This window comes from Daphnia carinata, chromosome 5 (genome assembly GCF_022539665.2).
Source record: "Daphnia carinata strain CSIRO-1 chromosome 5, CSIRO_AGI_Dcar_HiC_V3, whole genome shotgun sequence".
In the NCBI taxonomy this organism is placed as follows: domain Eukaryota; kingdom Metazoa; phylum Arthropoda; class Branchiopoda; order Diplostraca; family Daphniidae; genus Daphnia; species Daphnia carinata.
Window position 1 is genome coordinate 1,873,672 of NC_081335.1, and position 15,089 is coordinate 1,888,760.

At 39.1% G+C, this 15,089-nt stretch overlaps 1 protein-coding gene across 3 annotated transcripts in view; it reads right to left on the reverse strand.

Moving 5' to 3' along the window:
* Window positions 1-462: 462 nt before the first annotated feature.
* The window catches only part of LOC130696774 (homeobox protein abdominal-A homolog), a 33,654-nt gene continuing 19,027 nt past the window's right edge, over window positions 463-15,089 (reverse strand). For all 3 annotated transcript variants that reach the window (XM_059495429.1, XM_059495430.1, XM_059495431.1), the window contains one exon: window positions 463-1,275. In XM_059495429.1, coding sequence (XP_059351412.1) covers window positions 803-1,275 — 473 coding nt within the window. In that variant the 3' untranslated portion in view covers window positions 463-802. The remainder of the gene's footprint in view (window positions 1,276-15,089) is intronic.

A 15,089-nucleotide genomic window follows, 5' to 3' on the forward strand; every position in this document is an offset into this window, starting at 1 on the left:
CCGGCGGATTTGATCTAGGCTCCCTGCTGGAGAAACGGAAATAAAAGCGACAGGATGCGCCGCAATGAAGCCGCTCATTTTCTTCTTCTTCTTCTTCTTCTTCTTTTTTTTTTTTTCCTTAATGTTCAAAATGGGCGACTCCAGGTGTTGATGAGGCTCGGAAAAAAGAAAAAAAAAAGAGAAGAAAAATTTTGTGGTAACAGTATGGAGGGAACGAGAGCTCACCACTTCGATTATGCGGCGCTTCAAGAAGAAACAAAAAAGAAAAATCGGTTCCGCCCACAAATGCGGTTCCGGCAAAGCAATTATTACCGTCCCTTTTTTTTTTTTTTCTTTCTGTGTGCGTTCGACGGTCGTTCTTTTGGTTGGTCAAAAGAAACGAAAAAAAAAAAAAAGAAATATAAATGTGTACCACATACACATAAAAAAAAAAATGGGGGAAATAGTTATTATGAAAAAAAGAAAAATGTCAAATGAAAAAAAAAAAAAAAAGTGGGTGGACTGGGAGGTGCAGAAATGTTGGCGCATTTGCTTCTTTCGCGAGGTGGTCATCAAAGAGTATCAAATAATAACTTCACTGGGAGTGGTGTCATAGAGTATACGTATGCGTGAGGGTATTGGATTGAAACGGAAGTAGTTCACCAAAAAAAAAAAAAAAAAAAAAAAAAAATATATATAATAATAATAATAATAATAATCGGCTAGTGGTTGGCCGCCTTATCTCTTTTTTTGTTTTTGTTTCAATGGCGATATTATGTGAATGTTTTGTTGTTGTCACCTGGGCTATTTGAAAAAAAAGCTCTTATGTGAGGCTCTTGGCGGCCATTTTGCTGATGTCGGCGGCGTAGTTGGCCGAAGCGGCGGCCTGCAGCAGATCGTGATGATGAACGTGATGGCTCCTGTCTTGCTGTCCGTGCTGTTGATGCTGCTGTTGCTGCTGGTGATGCGACGAAGAAGCGTGATGGTGCTGGTGCTTGCTCTTGCCGTCGCCGTGGTGATCGTTGCCGCTGTTGCGGATCGAGCTCTCTTGCTCCTCGCGCTCGCGACGCGCCTGCTCGTTGATCTCCTTCACGGCTCTCAGCTCTTTCTTCAGCTTCATGCGCCGGTTCTGGAACCAGATCTTGATCTGGCGCTCAGTCAGGCACAAGGCGTGGGCGATTTCGATCCGCCTCCGCCGCGTCAAGTAGTGGTTAAAGTGGAACTCTTTCTCCAATTCCAACGTCTGGTAGCGCGTATAAGTCTGGCGACCTCTCCTTCTCGGGCAGCCATTAGGACCTGCAGGGCAAATTGAGAAAGAAAGATTGGGTTACATTAGCATGGCAAAATATAAGCGTACTTTTTTTTTTTTTTTTTTTTTTTTTTAAGCTAGCCATACAAAGAATGTATAATAAAATAGCACGAACGAAGGGGGAAAAAAAAAAAATAGAAGGGACGATGAGAGCCAGTCAAAACTGTAATTAACAGAGATAAATCATGGCGGGTCCGAGTTTTACTTTGCTTTAAAGGGAGGAGTGATTGTCGAAGTGAACACAACTCACAAAAAGACATGGGCGCATGCGGCAAGAACAGCGAATTATGTATTACACGCGTCTATCTCCCGAGTTCTCTTATAACTCCACCTCATCATCATAATAAGAAAACACCCTTTTATTATTTTTTATTTTTTTATTTTTTCTTCACAAACCCAAAAAAGGGGATTCCTCTTCCGATACGAGCTAAACGAGGCCAGACTTTGGTTTCTTTTCTAGCTAAAAGATGATTACAAAAATTGACTGGAGGGGGCCAAAAAAAAAAAAAGAAAAAGAAAAAGAAAAACATGTACGTGTATAGACTAAATGCGTACGTACAATATCTACGATATATGGTATTAGATAAATGTATTCCTTCGGTTTCTCCTCAAGCGTGCAATTATAGACAAGAAAACAGGGGCTTCCTGTTTGAAGGGGAGACTTGGGAAAAAAAAAAAGAAAATGTAGGATGCTAAGTCTTCGGTGGGGTTATTTCAAAAAAAAAAAAAAAAAAAAAAAAAAAAGAAGTTTCGTTCTTCTTCTTCTGCTTTTCTCTCCCCTTTTTTTTTTCCTTTGAACTTTCAGATACACACACACACGTACAATCCCCTGCGGTATACGTAACATTTTACCAGCCGGAGCCAAAAAGTCGGGAAGACCTTTCATGTCGTAATTCTTTTTCTTTTTTTTTTCTTTTGCTGGATGGCTGGGGGTAGTGTGCCCCTACACCCTCTCCCTCCCAACCCCAGACTTCTTTTCTTGGCAGCCTATCAGAGAGACCCTTTTTTTCTTTTTGCTCTTTGCTCGTGGAAATTGCTCTCGTCGGCCTGTGGGGTGGGTGGGATTTAGAAAGAGAGACACACATACACAGTCAAAAAGAATACATTTACAGTAGAAAAAGTCCCAAAAGGCCCCCAAGTAACATATATCTATTGAGCTATGCGTGTCTGGCGGAGAGAGAAATATATATATATACATATATACAAGACAGGCCGACGTTATTCAATTGTTTCTCTTCTCCAGATGGTAGAGAGAGAGAGAGAGAGAAAAAAAAAAGGGGGGACCTTAGAAAGCCTGAAAAAAATGTGAGGGATGAAAATTGGTGAGCGTTACGTCAAAACTGGGTGTATTGCTCTAGTGTATAGTATTATAGTTATGGTGGCACTAGCAGTAGTCATCGCCATGAAGATAAGTATAAAAGTAAAAGTAAAAACTAAAAATAAATGGCTATTTTCGGTGTTTTGGCGATGACTACCGTACACTCTTAATATTATACGAGTTTTTTTTTTTTTTTTCTTCTCGGGTAGAAATGGCGGTGGAAACGAAAAAAATGAGCAACAAAAAAAAAAAAAGAAAAAAGAAACGAACCCATCAGCGAAGGTTTTCTTCCAAACATTGCGCAATAACATGCAAACCACATGTTCCGCCAATGACTACACTCGGCAATTCTCGTTTTATTTTCAAGTCCCTTTTTTTTTTTCGCTGAAAAAATTCACCTAACGCAATTATTACAGCTATTTACTTGTAGGCCTATAAACAGCTCATCTGCATACCATTCAAAACCGTCGCAACGTTTTATTTCTCGGTTCTACATGTCCGCAATTTTCTCTTTCTTCAATTTCTATTCCCAACCAAAAAATGACGACGTATACAGAAGAAATGGTTACATTACAATACCGCCAATCACACACACACACACACACACCACATTCTCAATTAGGAGAAGGCAAAAAGATAAACGCCATCCTTATTTTTTTTTTTTTTTTTTCTCTCCTTTTTTATTTCTATATATACCCCCCACCTTGCGTATGTAGGATAGTTGATTACACGGCAGAAAAAAGTTTTTGTCCTATCACCATTTTCTTATTTATTTATTTTTTTTTTTTTCCGAGTTTTTGCTTCTAAATCCGTGATGTATGTGCAACAACTTTGTTGTTACTGTTGTTTGAGTTGCGTATTATGTATCGTCTTTCTATACGTACGGGAAACTCACGTTTTGAAAAGAAAAAAAAAAAAAAAAAAAGTTTTCTCTCCCGCTTTCCAACACAATAGTTGCGTGACATGTTAAATATACAATCGGGAATGGGAAAGCTCGCACGGCATTTCAAAAAAAAAAAAAAAAAAAAAAAAAAACTGCCGTAGTTTTTTGGGCTGCCCTTGCGCACTGCAAAACACGCACAACTTACTATAGATACACAAACCTTCGTCGTATAATTTACGAGTCGGGAAATTTATGAAAATTGCACGCCGCGCACCGCTTCATTTTTTTTTTTTGTTTCCCCCCCTTCTCGTCGATGTGTTACACGGCGAGCACAGCCCATGGAAGAAAGAAAAAAAAAAAAAAAGGGAGGAGAGGGAGGCGCCCAATGGCCTCACTTCAATATTGACTCACTTTGAATAGCGCTATTTTCAAGGTAGTAACATTTGGATTGATGCAGTTCAACGGCCACTTTTAGGCGGTTCGAGCTCGTCCATATAGCCTATAAGACCTATCCCTAACTAACTCTTTTGAATGATATAACACACACACATTGCCTTCTTCAACTTCTTCTTCTTCTTCTTTTAGCTCTTTTACACCATAGAGGCTATACGCAGTGTATTGAAGTCATCTATCGACGTCGACACATTTCACCTTGAACGCCAATATCTTTTTTCTTTTTTTTTCTTTTAACGCGCAAAGAGAGACGAACCGAGACGGGTGCATCGAGTCCGTTCATTTTGTCATTTAATGAACATAAGGAAAAGAATAAAAAGTGTCAGCAACGAAAAAAAAAAAAAGAAAGAAAAGCGGCTTCTATTGCCACGGCAACAGCATTAAATTTACTCGATTTTTTTTTTTTGGGGGGGGGGGGAGAAGGATTTTTCATCTTGTCTCACGTTTGAAAGAAAAACCATTCAATTTCGTTTTTAGTTAGTTTCAAAATAAACCGTCCAATCCGAAACGAGTATTTAACTAACACCAAAATCAAGAGAAATTTTTTTAAAAGAAATCTATCGACATTCAGCTTCAAATGAAATAGTTCTGGAGTTAAAGACAAACTTATTTAGTGAAGACGTACGCAAGTTTCCGTTGCTATTCTCGTCGCCGGATGCCGTCGGGTTTAAAGCCGGGCGACGGAAAACTTTCAAAAATTTCCACAACGTTTGTCGGAAGGGAGTATTAGGCTGATATATTATTGCACAAGCGTTTCTTTCAATTTGGGAGATGTTGAAACACGTTCGTTTCCCTGACATATTTTTTTTTTTTTTTTTTTTTATTTTAATTTTTTTTTCAAAATATACCTTTACCCCCCTTTCCCCAACGGTAGATAAATATAAATACACGCCTCTATTAGGCCTACACACGGGCCATTTACTGTGTAGGCCTACCGAGGAAGTCGGCTACAACGCAAGCTCGGCGCAAACTCAAATGCTGAACAAAAAAAATTCAATATGCAACAAATTACGAAGACCCACAAATCTCGTTGAATGTTTTTACTCGCGTCAGCCCATGGGCCTACTATGCACACACGCATATCGATACGCACACCGTTTATGCACAACATGCGCGGGGCTGCCCTGTAACGTAATCAGGATCCGTCGTCTCCATTTACCCCCGGCTCTACGTCCAATACATATTGAAACAAACTTTGCATACGAAGAGAGAAGAAAAACGTCATGAGCCAAGAACGGCAGCAGCAATATACGGATCAGTTGGAACCGGTCTCACATGAAATGTATATATATATATATGACATAGAGAAGCGAAAAAAAAAACTCTATAGGCCTATATACATTCAATGATGTGAATTAACGTTAGAAATAACGGCACGACAGAGGCTGCTGACAGCACCAGAAAGACGATCTTTTTCCATATAACTTTTTTTTTTTCATCCTCCTCCTCCCCCCTTATATATATATATATATATATATATAAATAAATAAATAAATAAATAAATAAATATATATATATATATATAAGGCAGGCTGCAGTAGCAAACTAATTTGATAGCCGCGCCTCGTATATCTCTCGGTCTAACGCAAGAAAGAAAGAAGAGAAAAAAAAAAAAAAAAAAAAAAGGAAGAAGCCAGCAGTGAGACTGTACTCTAATATACTATTTGGAATTGCTACTTCTACTGCTACTACTATATCTCTTTTGTTTTTGTTACATTTCCAGCGCTCTCTCCTTGATTTATTGATATGTTTCCCGCACAGACGAGAGAGGCAGCCGATTTTTGTTTTTGTTTTGTTTTGTTTTTTCGAAAGAAAGAAAAGTCTTTTGAAGAAAAAAAAAAACAAAAACAAGAAGATGCTGAGGCGACTATTGCCTTCGTGCCGTCATGTGAAAAAGCCTAAAAGACGTTGGCAATCGAGAGTCGCCCTTTTTAGATGTAGTATATTGCACGGCTGCAGTTGTAGACGTTCCATTAAGAGACGACATGCAATGGCCCTAATACATGTTTCTCGTTGTTATGCCAGCAGATGCTGCAGTTTTTCTTTTTTCGACGCAACTTGACTTACATCGTCATTTCTATACGGGCCCTATAATACTTGAACATTTAGGTCTATTCATGCTAGTCATTAAAGCCATAACTGTACATCTTATCAAAGTTGCCCGTGTAAGTTATTTTCTACGCCGAATCAGTGGGGGAAACACACTCTTTTTTGAAAAGACTTTCTTCTGGCCAAAAAAAGGGGGGGGGGGAAGACGATTGGAGAATATAAAATGCACCTTGCGCAGTGTTCTTTCCATCTATAATTAGAGGCAAAAAAAAAAAAAAAAAAAAAGTGGGCGTGGCCCTCGCCATATTACAGCTTTTACGCTACGTGCGCGTGTAAAGCTCTCTATAGTTACGCGCGCACAGACACACGAAAATAAAGAGGGGGTAACGAGCAAAAACGCAAAAGGGTTTCTTTCTTACTAAAAAGAGCAAAAGAAAAAAAAAAAAATCAAATTTTGGACGCCGACTAGGCTCTTTTAAATATATGCGGGACCAATGTCGGTCGAGCTTGAAAGACTCGAAGAAAAAAAAAAAAAAAAAGACTTTTCCTCTTGTTGTTGGTTGGTTGGTCATGTGCATGTTTGCGCACATGAATAACTCAACGCTCTATACTTTGGGATCCATTAAACAACTCACAAACACACACACACACACACACAGACGAGAAAAAGGAAGAATCTGAAAAGGGGGTTGAGCCTTTGCACGCAACAACCCCCAAACAAAACCAGAAAAGAAAATGATGGACTGCCGAGAAATGGGAACGCGGCGACGTCCCGCCTTTTTGGCTTTCAACAACACGGAGAAAAAAAAAAAAAAAAAAGTTAAGCGCCTTGTTACTGTGAATAGATCACGAAAAAAAAAAAAAAAAAAAAAAAAAAAAAAAATTCTTCTGCCTGAATAAAAAAAAAAAAAAGAAAAACGAAAGAACCCCGACGGGTTGAGAGTCCCGCGTGTCTGTTGTGCAGACCCTTTATTCTTTGTCGAACGCATTGAAGCTCATCGATGAAGCAGGACCGAAGCTCATTATTATATAAACCGAAGAAAAAAAAAAAAAAAAAAGAAAAGAAAAAAGTTATTATTTCTCTTAAAAAAAGAAACAAAAATATTCCATGAACATTGTATATAGTAGCATAATAATGATGACGACTTCTTCGCGGTTTCTTGCCAACCAGCGGGGGAGGACAGCGGAGTTTTTTTTTTCTTTTTTTTTTTTCGTTTCGTGCGTTAAAAAAAAAAGAAAAAATGAAGAAAAAATCCGTCGGCCATTCCCTCAAGTAACACGCACACAGAGTACGCGAGCAATACGTGGTACGTTGCAAAGAACGAAACAAGAGAAAGACGACCATTTAATACGTAAAAATGGTGCCTGGCACAGTCGAACGAAACAGCCTCCGACTTGTGTGTAAAAGCATGTGCTGAAATTACCGCAAGAGCCTCGTTACACACCGCTATACAGACGCCGACTTCGTTCTGTTCAAATGACGGCTGTACCGTAGTCGTAGCGAACAAGTTCAATCTACTTTTGTAGAAACAGACGGGCGCTTAATAAAGTCAATCGAAATAGCAGTGCCCCCTCAAACAACCGCGTATAATACACATCATCGGGCTTTATCTCTCTATAGATAGATTTATTGAACTATATAAACTACATGTACACACACCAGACGGCCGTCGGAGACTGTGCCATGCGGTCTGCTGGACGGTTATATCGAACGGCCAAGAAAGAAACAAGAAAAAAAAAAAAAAAAAAAAAAAACTAAATTATTTACGATAGTTATTAGTTTTTTTTTTTTTTTTTTACTTGATAAAAATGGCCGATTGGCGAAGAGAACTCATCGTAAAAAAAAAAATACAAAACAAAAAGGTCGATCGCAAGAAACCCACAGACAATACGGCGGAACGATAATAGTTTTGAAGGTAATAAGGTATAATACCTACAACAAACTATAACGCACACACACACACACGCGTACACACGGAGAGAGTAAAAACGAAACAAAAACAAAAAATAACATCAGATAGATGTAATAATATTAAAAGAAGATGATCGCTGTCGTCATTGTCGTCGGGAATTCGAAAAGACAAAAAAAAAAAAGGAGTGCGAGAGAGTTTTGGAAATAAGTGCCATTCTTTTATAGTTGCGGCGTCGGCATCGGTTTCCCGTCTTTTCTTTCCTTTGAGAACAAAAACGAAAGAAAAAAAAAAAAAAAAAAAACACATTTTTTTTTTTCTCTCTCTTTCGCCGGTGGGAATTTTAAATGAATACTTTGCGACGATGATTATGTCTATTGTGAAGAAGAAGAAGAAGAAAATCTTTTTTATTCGCCCTCTTTTGTTCTCCAAACATTTTCCTTTTTTATACATCCCGCAATTGAATATATATTTACCTATTTATATACGCAACAAAAGGATAAAGCGAAAAAAAAAAAAAAAATGTTAAGATGATGAAAAAGTTTGGGGAATTTTAGTGGACGAGAAAAAAGAGACGAAGAAAACCGAAATGTGCGCGTAATGAGCGCGCTCCTCTTCTGAACGGCGATGAACACTCAACTTTGATTGCTACTAGGCTATTTGACCTTATCTTTATCCCTTTTTAACGGCCAATTTTGATTAGACGGAATTGTTTTTGCTTTTTTTTTTTTTTACCCTTTTTTTTTTTTTTTTTTTGTTCCTCGTTGGCGTTTGAATTGCAGCGGAAACGGCAACGCCACACCAAATGCAATGCAAATAGCTGAAAGATATAGGCCTATATCAGAGAACGGCGATTGCCCCTCAACGATTGCCACTTCTTCGGTGAAACGGGCCCCACCGTTTAGGGCTATCGAAAATGGGCGAATCGAGCGGCGACACTTTCGGGGAGAAACACACAGCGATTTCGTTCTTTTACCCACTCGAATAACAATGATAGTAAAAAAACAAAAACAAAGCGAAACAAATGAAAACAACACTGGAAATGACGTGTAAAACAAGCGAACAAACAACACACGCACTACTCGAAAAAAAAAAATGTTCGTTTTTTTTTCATTCCGCTATCTAAAGAATTGTTTGTTCAAACATTTTGAAAACGAGCCGAAAAGTTTTTGAATACTGGCCGATATCAGACACTGGAACCAACTGTTTTTGGTGGACGAGATTGCCCAAGTGCAGAGAGAGAGGTGAACTACGAGTACGAGCAAAATCAAATGAAAATTGAAGAAGGTGGATGGGGAGGAGGTCCGAAAAAGAGTTTCAACATCTATCTATAGCAGAGGACGTAAAAACGAAAGAAAAGTTAGTTTCAACCCTTTTTACAACCTTCGGAACTTGGGTTATTTTCTATCTTCAGAATAGCAAGAAAACCATTTTTTATGAGTTTATGATGCAACCCCCTCTAACCCAATATACGTATTTGGGGGGTGGGGGGCCTAGGCCGATGAACTCGAAGGCCAAAGGGTTGCTGATAGCCTCAAAGAGTTTCCAATAAGCCACCCCGTCCCTCACAGTTGCGTAGGAGACATCTTTTCAACATGGTTTTTTTTTTAGGAGGTAAAGAAAGAAAAGGGACTCTCTGGATGACCCGACACCCGCCCCGACAATTCTAGAAAAGCTCACCCCTTTTTATAGATAAGAAAATATCCAAACGAAAGAGACTGTAGGCCAAAAAAAAAAAAAAAAAAAAAAAAAGGGTCAAGGCGGTCGAAAAGCCGAAATAAAAAAATTTAAAAGGACCCCGAAAAAAGTTATACAAAACTCTCCCCCCCCCCTTTTTTTTTTCTTCTTATAAAACATTATAAGAGTACAAGAATGAAAAAGTACGGCACCCTTGGCTCATCCTTCTTTTTTTTTTCTTTTTTTTTTTTCAAGTAACCCTTTGCAATTGGATTTTACAACCTTTGTGCGCCGCTGTTATAAAATAAAATAAAATAAAAAAAAGCCTCTTTTCATCCTCTTTTCCATCTTGGGCTCTTAGTGTCGCCATCTTATGCAGCGCAGCAGCCTCCGCATTTTATATGATACACTATATAACCCCTCCCCGGACCAAAACAAAAAAGAAAAAAAAACTATATTGCACCGAGCTGTCCGTCTTCTCATGGCCCAGTTTTTTTTTTTTCGGTTGTCCATCTTTTATAACCCTTCGTCCCACGCCCTAAAAGTTCCACTCTTTCCGTCCCTTTTTTTTTCTTGCCTCATCCGTCTACGAAAAACCATCCGAATGTTACATGTTGTTCCTTCGCGTCAGTTATTGAAGGCCTTCTTTTTTAGCCTCGAGAAGAAGACGAATGAAATACCACCTTAAAGGGTTATCTTTAAGTAAATCCATATATTACGAGAGGATGTCCGAGAAAGAAAGAAAAAAAAAATAAAATAAAAATAACCGAACTTTTCCAAACCGACAGAGAGAGAGAGATGGAGGGAAAAAAAAAATCAAATCGTGGAACATTGCACGTTCCGATATGCGTAACCCGTTTGTTGATACGGAAGGGTTGGCCGTGATGTCACAACAGCGACATTTTTTAGCTCCTATTTTTATTGTGATTTTTATTTAAGGCTTCCAAAATATCGTAAAAAACAAAAAAAAAAAATCGAAGGGGTTGTGCTCTCGATTTTTTTTCCAAACAGAATCGTTTTCGATGTCATCGAGTGAACAAGTGAAAATCAACGTCGACATGAGCAAAAAAAAAAAAAAACAAAAAAAAAAAAAAAAAAAAAAATCGGATTACAATCGTGCACCAAGTGACGTGAAAGTGAATCAACCAAAAGTGGCAGCTGTACTGCGCAAACAACAATTATGAAAAATGGCCGGGATAAAAAGGCGATAGCGCCACCAGAGTTCAAACGGGCGGCGCAGAAGTATAGGCACACGCAAAACAACGGCGCACAGTCATCAAAACTGGTATGGCCCTTTTTCTTTTATTCGCCTCTTTTTCTTATGTGTCTGCATGTTATTTGTTGTTGCTGTTAAAGAGTCCTCATTGCCTGCCTCCCCAATTGGTTTTTTTTTTCTTCTCTGCACTATATTGCTCGGCCATTTAATGCCTCGTAGGATAGAATACAGAAAACACAGAGAGAAAGAAAAAAAAAAAGAACGGCATTTTCTGCTTTTATATTCCCTCTTTTTTTCTTTCTTTCTCGTTTGAAATAACAAAGTTAAGGATATTGTAGACGTCGTTTTCGGGTGATTCGATTGTGCCATAGACGAAAGGAAAACAAACAAGCGAACCCTCCCGAAAATAGAGAGAAAGACAAGCAAACGACCAATGAGAAATGTACGCCGGAGTGAGTTGGTTTGCCAATGAAAAGACACTATGGTTCTATTACAGAGTTAAAAAAAGGAAAGCACAAAAAAAAAAAAAAAAAATACAATAGCAGTTGCTCGTTACGTGTACGTAGAAGATAGACGAGGGCAAAATACGTACGGGTCACGCAAACATTTCGGGACGACGGCCTGTCCACACGCCACACGTTTCTGTCGCCTCCGTTGTTCTACCGAGTAAAAAACAGGACTCACGAAAAAAAAAAAAATGCAACTCTCGATTTTGTTCTCTATTCGTGTTCGTCTTGGTGCGGGCAATATAAGGGTATTTTAATGATGAAGGCCATCAAGAAAAGAAAGAAAAGGGCGGACATGAGGAGCTTTAAAAAAAAAAAACCCAGCAGATGCACGAGTCCGCTCGCGCCCAGATTTTCACGATTTTGTGTGCGCGCCACACACATTGGATCCATCTGGCTCCGCTCATCTCTCTCCGGGGTTGCTGGAACGTCGTTTCAAACAAGACGGAAACCATCCAGTAACAACAGCGAAAAAGAAAAGAAAAGAGAGAGAAAAAAGGGGAACACGATCGATGACTGGCCGAGTTTGCGCCGTTCGAAACGAGACAAAACAGCCGCAAGAAAAAAAAAAAAAAAATCTCCTCTCACGTTAAAAACAGAAATCAAAAGAATTGAACTTTAGATGCCAAACAGTTATATCGAGCGCAAATGATGCAATAATATCTAACGCAATTTGAGGCTTTTTTTTTTCTTTCCACATTCTTGGCTGGACTTTTTTTTTTTTATTTTCTCTCTTTTTTTTTTTTCAACCCCTGGACTTTGAAGAGGACGGCCCGCTAGATGGATATTACATATACAATTCAAAGAAGAAGAAAAAAAAATACAAGAGGGGATGGCCAATGTTATTTTTTGGAGGAGTAGTCGTCGTTGGCCAACGAGAGGGGCGAAATCATATTGATCGCCATAATTCTCTTTAGTTGATTGAGGGGGGGGGGGAGGAAAGAGGAGGGTGAATCCCGATATTATTATTTTTTTTTTTTTTTTGCTCTTTTCCCCTTGCCTTTTGCGGGAGTAAGCGTGTGTGTGTGTACGACGAGCCAAAAAATGCACAGACAAACATTTCTTTTAAGCTCCTCCTTCTCTTCCATTTTCAGAAAAGTCTTCTTTTTTTTCTATCTCTCTGTGTGTGTGTGTGTGTGTGTGTGTAGACTAGACTATACGTAGCCGGCCCTGTCACATAAAGCAGATGAAACTGGCGGGCGGGCGGTCCCCGCGAGGAGGGAAGGACGTCGAAAGCGAATGGAAACAGAAAGAGAGAGAGAGAGAGAGAGAGAGAGAAAAAAAGACGAATACGTTCAAAGAAGAAGAAAAAAAAAAGCAATCTTGAATGCGGTTGGGTGCCCCGAAGCTCCTTGAGCTCCGGAGCTGAGCAGCCGCCATATTAAAATAGGGAAAAAGGAAAGGAGGGGAGGACAAGACGAAGGACGAACGGCCATGCCAGCTGAGGTAACAGCACCAAAGTGTGAAAGAATATTTCTTCGTCTGTTTTCTTCGTGCTGTTTTTTTTTTTCTTTCTATCTCTCTTATATATTTTTTTTCCACGTTTCTTTCTTCCCTCTTCAAGGCAATAACACTTGACGCTCGCTCCTGCCATACCAAATACGATATATAGGTACACACTTGACTGTAGAGGCACAACTGTGTCATTTGCTTATAGCGTGTAACTTACTCCCGATGAGGACGCTCTCCGAATTTCAAGCCTCTTATATACGCAATCTACGTTTTCTTCCTTGTCTCCTGCATCCGTTTACAACGGTCGGAACAATACGACAAAAAAAAAAAAAAAAAAAAAACGAAGGCACTACGTCTTCCGACGGGACGTACTGGCGCTTCGTTGAAAGCAAAAAAATGTTTTCAAAAATTACGCGCAAAAATTTACTTGCGCATTCATTTGTTTCGAATGGGAAAAAAGAATGGCTATTGTTCTACATAGTAACACATTCCAAACGATAAAGAAAACATAAAAAAAAAAAAAAAAGAAGAATAGTCCATGTTTAAAAGCGACGAGTTGGCAGGAAGTTGCTTCCGCCCGCCATTTTTTCCCCCTTGTTTTTTTTTTTTTCTCGACTGACTTTATGTTATTGGCTTATGGGCTCTCTTATGGATACTGTTACGCGTTACGACGGTGCTAGAAAGTCTAGTACCCTAAGCTTCAGCTTTTTTTTTTTTTTTTTTTTTTTTGAGTGTGCGTGTGTTACGGAACTGCCGAAAATGATCATCATCATCATCATGGCTAGAATGTTTAACAATTCGAATGATGAAAGATGATGACCTGTTTTTTTTTTTTCTTTTCATTTCTTACGGCGATGCTTAAAAAAGAAAAACGAACGAACGAACGCGCCAGAAAAGGGGAGTGAAACGAGTATAGAAGATGTGCCTGCGAGATGTTTTCTTTTCGTTCTTCTTCTTTTAAAAAAAATAAAAATAAAAAAGGGTCTGTTATTCTGTTCGTCCGCCTCCTGCTTCACAATCTCCCGATTCTTCACGTCACATAAACATGAGGCGAACATTGGCCCCCGCTAGTTTATATAAAATGCTGCGCCAAAGGTATATAGAGATACATGTACACTATATACTATCTTATATAATAATATATTATCCATCCTCCGCCCTCCCCTCCTCGCCAACCCTCTTGCAAGGGTGGGCCGTTCGCTACGTAAACCATGTGTGTGTGTGTGTGTGTCTGTTCTGTACGTGTGTGCTCTCTCTCTCTCTCTCCTACAACTCCATGACCGCCGAGGGAGTTGTTCCAGCCGTTCTTCTTTTTCTCTCTTTCGGGATTTTTTTTTTTTTCGAGAAAAGAAAAAAGGAGGAAGAAGAAAAACCTCGGCGTGATTTATTACTCAAGAATTTTTTTTTTTTACGGGCAAGGTGGCTCACGAGTCTAACCCCTCCGCCTCTTCTTTTCTTCTTCCTTCTTTTTTTTTTTTCTTTTTACGAATAGAAAATGAAAAGGAGGCACAAAAAAAAGAAGAAGATTCCGAGAGATCTGATTGGCTCCAGGGTCTCCCGATCGGATCGGAACCGCAACCGACAGATTTACGACTTTTCCCATTATCATCGTCCTTTTTTTTTTTCTTTTACCTTCCCTCACTTCTATTCGTTCTCTCCCCCCTCTGAAAAAAAAAACCAGGGGAAAATGAAAGAAGAAGAAGAAAAAACCTCCCCAAAATATTTGCCTCACATGGCGAAGGAAAGAATTTTCTTTAAAAAAAAAATTTTTGTTTCCATCTCCATGGACTTGTTGGCGGAGCGAAACAGCTGTCCCGGTTGATGCCCGTCTGGCCCTTTTTGTTTTGTTCAGGAGCGGCGGTACGTAACGTGCTCGAGTCGCGCGTGCTGGACTCTTTCAACAATTCTCTTTGCTTCTTGCTCGTTTAATATGCCGATAACGAAACAACGGGACAAAAAAAAACAACAGCCGCACATCGATCTTACGCGTAACGAAAAGAAAAAGAAAAAAAAAAACACGTCCTATTTATTTGAGTTTTACCACAATCGACCTGTACTTTCAAGGTGTGCGAGAGGCCTCGCCCTACTCTTCTTTTCCGTTTTTTCAAACAATTATTATCATTTCTTTCCAGAACTGCGTAGATAAATCGACCAAAATGAACGCCCCGTGATTGGCCCATCACTTTATCTTCAAACGAAAAAAAATTACTAACGGCATCCAATGAAGCAACTACCTTTCTTCTATAAAGCCTTCCCCCCCTTTTCTTTCTTCTTTTTTCAAAAAATCCAACACATAATTTTTGAAAAAAAAAAAAAAAAAAAAAAAGGAAAAGAGGA